Source organism: Anarrhichthys ocellatus, unplaced genomic scaffold (genome assembly GCF_004355925.1).
Source record: "Anarrhichthys ocellatus isolate YVR2014 unplaced genomic scaffold, GSC_Weel_1.0 scaffold636, whole genome shotgun sequence".
NCBI classification, from domain to species: domain Eukaryota; kingdom Metazoa; phylum Chordata; class Actinopteri; order Perciformes; family Anarhichadidae; genus Anarrhichthys; species Anarrhichthys ocellatus.
The window spans coordinates 16,739-24,040 of NW_022280610.1; the positions used below are offsets into that span (position 1 = coordinate 16,739).

Sequence of the window (7,302 nt, forward strand, 5' to 3'; positions counted from 1 at the left end):
CACTCCTCCTCAGTCCAGATATGGTCACTTCCTGTTCACTGGTTGCAATAAAAACAAGATGGCGACGACCAAAATGTTTAACTCAAAGCTTCTAATCGGCAGTCCACAAACCAATGAGTGACATCTCAACGACTATGTCCACTATACAATCTGTGAGTTTGATGCATGACACACACACACACGCACACACACACACACACACACACACACACACACACACACACACACACAGGCCTTACCTGCGCTCACAGTGATGGCTTCTATGAACTGGTCTCTCCAGCTGTTGGTTCCTACCAGCAGAGCCAGGTTGGTCTTCTTTATCAGCTTATCCACTGTGTTCTGCCGAAGGACAGAGGAATAATAATGACGGTTAGAGGGGAGACACCAGCCCGATGCCACATCATTTCACTGAACAGCAAACTGTGTGTCCTTTCAGTAGCACTCTCACAAAGTCAGTGTAGTTGGTATATTCAGACACTCAGGCATCTCCACTGTAAATGTAGATAAAGTTCTGTGGGCTTGAACAATGTTCGGCTGCAGCATGAGTGTGTAACAGGTTGTGAGGGGATGAGGTTTAGGAGTGAACCGTTTAACTTTACACACATCTTTAAATGTGCAAAACATGTTTGTCTTTCTGCTTTAGATTCATCTGCTTCTGCACACTTTCCTTCTCTTTCCTCTTTCCAACCTTCTTTTCATAATCCCTCTGTCCTTCCTCTGTTTTCTTCCTTGTCTCCTTCATTCCGTGTCTTTATATTTCTTTGTTGTTTTCTTCAAAAGGAAGAAACTGAGACACACAAACACTCACACATGCACACGCACACACACATCACACACTACCTAGCGAAGCAGTGGGGATTGCTTCTTCCTTTTCTCTTCACTTCAGAGGGAAACTGGGATCTTAATTGTGTTGAATGGAGCTTAGGGGTGTCAAGAGTGCGCCGCTGCTGAGTACACACACCCCCACCCACACACACACCCCCACCCACACACACACACACACACACACACACACACACACACACACACACACACACACACACACACACACACAGACACAGCTTTACTTTCCTTGTTGTATGTGAAGTGTTTATTTATCCATAATCGAGGCTCCTTTTTCGTGGTTCTGTTTTTCTCTCTGTGTAACGCTGATGTTTTTTCCCGTTCAGATCGTTTCTTTAGACTCAGTCGGTCTGCTGTGAATCACACGTGAGCTAATGCACGTGTGTGCACGTGTCTCTGCAGACGTGGACACACGTGAAACTCTCAGGGCGTTTGCGGCTCAGAGGAAGAGCGGGCCGTCCTCTAGTCGGAAGGTTGGCGCAGCGATCCCCGGTTACAAGTGCTCCTGGGGGAAGAGGCTGAACTCCAAATTGCTCCCGAAGGCTTGGCCATCGGTGACAGTGTGTGAATGTTTACATCCTGATGATTAGCACTCTGTATGTGTATGAATATGTGTGAAGGACCAGGATGTGGTGCCATAAACACCGTGAGGACCCAGCATGAGGGCAACACTGACCCATAATTCATTGCTAAATGATAAATATCTCTTTCTCGCACATATTTTCTATTTTGTTTCGTTTTTTTTAAGCATCTCGATGATGAAGAAACATCTATGTTTGTCACTAAAACAGAATCATAATTTGCCCAATGCTCATGAGTTCTCTATGGACCCTTTCACAGTTTGTAGAAACGATGATGAATGTAAGTGAATGCAGAAATACAGCAATAGATTGTCCACCAATGGAAGGACATTAACCAGCAAAGATGGAGAATGCAACTTAAACAGATGCGTGTGCTGTTAGTTAGTGGGTAGAAGACATTAGCACGTGTCCACAGATATAAACATGTCTTCTTTTAGAGAAACCCAGCGTGTAACGTTTCACCAGAGAGACATTCACCAGATGATCAACTCTGATCTCTGTGTTCACGAACAGAACGTCAAACAGCAGCACACACACTCACAGGTTTCCCTTTGTTCACTTTTAAAATGGCCGTCACAAACGGTCCAGTGGTCGTCAACACGTTTAACAGCTCGCAGCCAAAGATGACGAGCAACAGGTGTTTGAGTTTAGCCAGTGACCGTGTTGACTGGTGACTCTCAGCCGAATGCGTCGTGGTGGCTCGTCAGCTGTTGAAAGCACCAACAGAACATGTCGGTGTCCTCGTTAAAGCCTTCCATCAGTGTTAAACACAGACAGACTCATCTGTGTTTCTTTTCTCCCTCATTTACGTTAGTTACTAAGGACGCACTCGTCACCAGTTAACACGGTCACTGGTTAAACTGAAACACCTGTTGCTCTGAAACGGTCGTGATTCTGTCTGTTCTGTAGAGTTTGAGTTGGTTCTGACAACCGGACATGAAACAACCAGATAGTTTTAATTCAAAGTTTAAAGCTCAATAACTCTGGATACACACGCATGTTCATTATGACGTCTGCTGTCTGTCTGTCTGAGTTACGTTGTTATTGATACTTTTCATTTATCGTGTGGTTTTCCTTGTTTGGGTGAAATTAACTTCAAAAGGAAACTTTCAACTTTCAAGTAAACTCTTCATTAATGCAGCTTTTCCTTTTTTCCTCCTTGAAACTGTTATATCAGACACTCACACTGTTGTGCTCGTCTGTCTGAGTGCTTCAGGTGACTATAGGATCTGCTTCCAGGCATAGACACACAGTTTAATGTAGAGCAATACTTGACAAAGTATAGCATGCTGTCAAGTGGGGAGCGATGACTGGTTGCTATTAACTGTCTAGAGTCTAGTGTGTAGGTGGAGCGGCAGCAGAGGTCATGCATTGCAGTGATGGTAATTACATCCACGCTTGTCTTAAGAGTCTGCGTGGGAGACGCAGAACAAGGACAGGACGCACACACAATCATTTCCTGCGTTGAAGCGGTTAGTGAGTGTCTTTATGAGACGGAGGTGATTCTGTGTGAGTTTTTAGTTCTAACATACGATGTGACCACTTTAACAGTCAGTCGATGTGCGCTGCATCTCTTGAAACCGATTACCTTTGTGTCGTGAGATCCTCCCATTGGTCCATGTTGTGTGTTATTTTCTTGATTACTTTTCAAAACAGAAACGATGCATCATGACAATAAACTAATGCTGCGTTCAAGACAACTCCAAACTCCTAATAGTTCAGCATACTGTCTCTTTAAATTAACTAATGCTGCGTTCAAGACAACTCCAAACTCCTAATAGTTGAGCGTACTGTCTCTTTAAATTAACTAATGCTGCGTTCAAGACAACTCGAAACAAGAACGTTTCCGACCTTCTAGAAAAAGTAAAATTAAATGCCAAACAAAGTCAGAGTTCCTACTTGTGAACTAAATCCATCCACCTCGACTTCATGACGGTTAATGCTAGAATGGACGGTCCAGAGGGACCAATGGTTGGGAGGAAGATATTCTGCTGACAGTAAGCGATTTGTTAATTATCAAAAGGTTCTTTTCACCTGTTACTAGTAAAAGACTCTTTCTCTATGTTGTAATACCCTCCACAGCTATGCAGCTTAAAGAGTATAATAGACCCAAGACCAATTACAAATCCATCTTCTACTTCAGCACCACGGACAGCGCCACGGATCCATCAACACACAGCAGCAGTCAGTGGCCGTTCAAATGTCGCGGGTTTTTTGGGCATTCAAATCCATTGTTGTCAATGTAGACGAGCGAAAGACGCACTCAAAAGCGTGCGCTTGTGGAAGCACACATTCTAAATGGTAAAACTAAAAGGCAACGTAAAGTGTATAATACATACTATCACATAAAAAACTAAAGTCTGTTACCTCATGAGGTGTTTTCCCTCCTCTCTTTCTTTTGTGTGTGCAAAGTGTGTTCACTTGCCAAAGAAGCATCAGTTCGTCAGTCAGCCGTGTTTTTTGTTTAAGTTTTGACGTCAAATACGTGAAACGCTTGAGAGGAACGCAGCACGAGTGAACTGGTCGTATTTCAGAGTCGTGTGTGAGGTCGTCTGATTTGGTGGCAGTTCAAATAAAAACTGGAGCCAGTGAACCTAACATGTCCGAAAACGACTAATACGTCTTTTATAGTGTTTTAGAGAGCGACTGTAAACGTACTAAAAGTGAATTAGACCACACAGTCAAACATGTGCTCCTGCAGGGTTCATGTACACACACACACACACACACACACACACACACACACACACACACACACCTTGAACTCATAGGATTCCTCTATGATGACCTCCAGTTTGACGTGGTCTCCCAGCATGGGACGGCCCATGTCAGCAATGCGCTGCTCCTCTTCATCTTTTCCTGTCAGCGCCTCTTCTTCCTCCTCCTCTTCCTTCAGCTGTTCCTCTGAAAAAACACCAACCAGACAACGACCAATGGCAAAGTTAGAAGAGGATTGGCAGCGTTCACTTTATTTCTTGTTTCTCCAGGATGATCCTTAGTGTCCGGACTGCTGTCCTGAGTCCTGAGTACACACATGAAAGCAGACAATATTTCATGACGGTTGAAACATAAACCAGACCATGCTGGTAATGTTGTAGATGTTGGGGAATGATTGACAGACAGAGCAAACACAGAAAGTAGTTGATTAGAAGTAAAGTGGCAATTTGAGCTAGAAGTAGAAGAAAATGATGAAACGTCCAACAAGAGCAGCTCGTTCTCACTCCAACAAATGTTCCTACAAATGTCTCAGGTGCAACTTGATAAGAAGATGTTTGTTCCTGCGTCTCTCGTCAACACGTTCTCGCCACACTATGCAGTCAGGTTACATCGGATGAAGAGCGATAAAGAGACAGAAAAGCTCTGTTCATTACTGCTGTGAAACCAGAAGTCAACCTTTACCTATGAGTGACGTTACATACGCGTTGTAGTGAGGCTACACTTAGCCTGCTTGATTACATTACATAGGTTATGTAGAGTTACGTAAAACAAATGTAACATAGCCTACTTAACTACTTAAAGTTAAAGAGTAGGTAGAGCGTCATACAGTGAGGTGTAGGATCACTGAACGGGCTGCTGTGTTTGATGACTTGAGGAGTGAGAACGCGTTGACGAGAGATGCAGGAACAAACATCGTGTTGTCCAGTTTCAGCAGAGACATTTGAACTAAACACATGGATTCTTAAAGCAGTGATCGACAATTAGTATTAGTTAGTATAACAGCAATGAGGTCATTATGATGCAATGGCTCTGTAATACTTTAAAACTCTGCAGCACAGCGTCTGTTTTATAAACAAGAGGAAACAGTTGATGTAGTTTCTTGTAGAGACGATTCTTCAACACTGAACGGACTTTTGCTCAATCGTCTTTGTTCCTGACTGAGTTTGTAGCTTTTAACCGAGGAGCTCCGCTCATCTGTATAAAACAATTAATAATACACTGATTTAATTCCCACTTCTAGCTTAACCTCTGTGTTAAATGAAGCTCGAGACGCGTCTGTGGTTTCAGTTCATATAATTATCACTACACTGTTCAGTAGTTGTGGCAACATGACTGAATGAAAATATACGTCCAGTTCCCCCATCGTCTCATTATCTCTGTTTCTCACACGCACGCACACACACACGCGCACACACACTCACGCGCACACACACACACGCACGCACACACACGCACACACACACGCACACACACACACGCACACACACTCTTTTCTCTTTATGGTGTGTGTCAGTAATTGAGATTCACTGTAGAGCCTGAACTCACTGCTGAGATCAAAGGGGGGGGGGGGGGGCGGGGGTTATCCATGCTACTGCTGCACATTAAAGTGCTGCACATTGTGAGGCTTCATCAGCTCATTGGTCATTTGTTCCCCTCAGGGGAGTGTCAGCACAGAGCTTAAAGCTCTCACACACACACACACACACTCTCTCACGCACACACACTCACGCACTCACGCACACACACACACACACACACACACACGCAAATTTCTGCCAGAAGCAGTTTGTCAAACTTTAAATTGACTCCGTCATCAGCAGGAGGCTCCGTTCTGCAGCACATTTAGCTCTTTAAATCAACGTCCTCTCCTTCATGAATGAAAAAGAGAGGCATACATATTTTATATGTTTGGTTTACGCTTGATTATTAGCTTTTCGTGATAACGTTTCCTTCCTAATTTAACTTTAAGATCTCTGTTTGACTTTAAACTGGCGTCCAGTAATGAATCCATCTATAAACTGGTTTCACATGTAAAACACAAGAAGAAGAACGTGATCGAGGACACTGAACAGACACTGTGTTTGATTAGAACGATGAGTAACTGATTGGCTTGAGAAGTTGCATCTGTCCCTGTTTCTATACCGATAAAGTTGATTCAAAGCGGGTTGTTGATATTCATGCTGTCGTGTGTTTAACTTGGCCTCAGACCGTCTTTCCTCTGCTGCTCTCTGAGCCACGCTCTGCTCTGATTGATCCTTTATTCTACTGATGATCAATCAACATGTGACGGGATGCATCGGTTCAAAGGATCGAGCCTACAGCACGAGGAACACATTGTAATCTCTGTGAGATTTTAGACACATGAATGCTGATATGATAATCAATCATGAGCGTTTTAACAGCCATCATATTGTTCTTATTGTTTGTTTCACATATTACACAAAGTAAGTCGTTCTTTAAATGTGTCGGATTGTTCTGGAGATTACAGAATAAACACGCTAAGAAGTGATGTTTTAGTGAAGATGTGAGTTTGTGCAACGTATCCTCAAACAACGGTTTGTATGATATCTTATGAAAAGTTACTCTTCATTTTCAGTGCGTGTTTCTGCAAAAATCCACCAACACGTGTTCATTTCTGCTTGTTCCATAAATACGGTCTTTTCAAAATAAACTTGCGTCCTCACAGCAAACTAATTAATTAGGTTCAGGCAACAAAACTACTTAGCGGTCTTTATTCAGGCTTATGTAGACATCTACCAATAACGGCGCATCATGTTTCGTAGGAGGAGCTACAAATGAAGTGGTGACGGCTGGATGAATAAGACTTATAGTGTTGTACTGAACCAGTGTGAGAGTCTGTAAACTGATTCTACGTTCACTGAGGAGTCATGAGAGAGTTCAGTGTAATACGGGGAGAGAAACAGATTTATGGTTGTGAAGCATTTAAACTGCATTTAAGAATTATCTCCCAAATGCCCTTCATGGTTTCTCTTTAGTAAACTTGAATTCACAATGAATTGAATTGCACAAACACACCTTTACACACTATGTAATGGAGATTTAATGAACTAGATTCACGTGGGATGAACATGACCGGTCCGTATCCTTGTTAGCCTCACTCCCTCCGTGTGTGTGTGTGTGTGTGTGTGTGTGTGTGTGT

At 43.1% G+C, this 7,302-nt stretch overlaps 1 protein-coding gene across 1 annotated transcript in view; it reads right to left on the reverse strand.

Annotated features, from left to right (window-relative positions):
* LOC116376826 (sodium/calcium exchanger 1-like) overlaps nt 1-5,713 on the reverse strand; it is a 21,455-nt gene extending 15,742 nt beyond the window's left edge. The window contains exons 1-2 of the mRNA XM_031838312.1: nt 4,183-5,713; nt 240-339 (exon numbers count right to left, since the gene is read on the reverse strand). Of these exons, the coding sequence (XP_031694172.1) occupies nt 240-339; nt 4,183-4,251 (169 nt within the window). The 5' untranslated portion in view covers nt 4,252-5,713. The remainder of the gene's footprint in view (nt 1-239; nt 340-4,182) is intronic.
* Nucleotides 5,714-7,302: the final 1,589 nt, after the last annotated feature.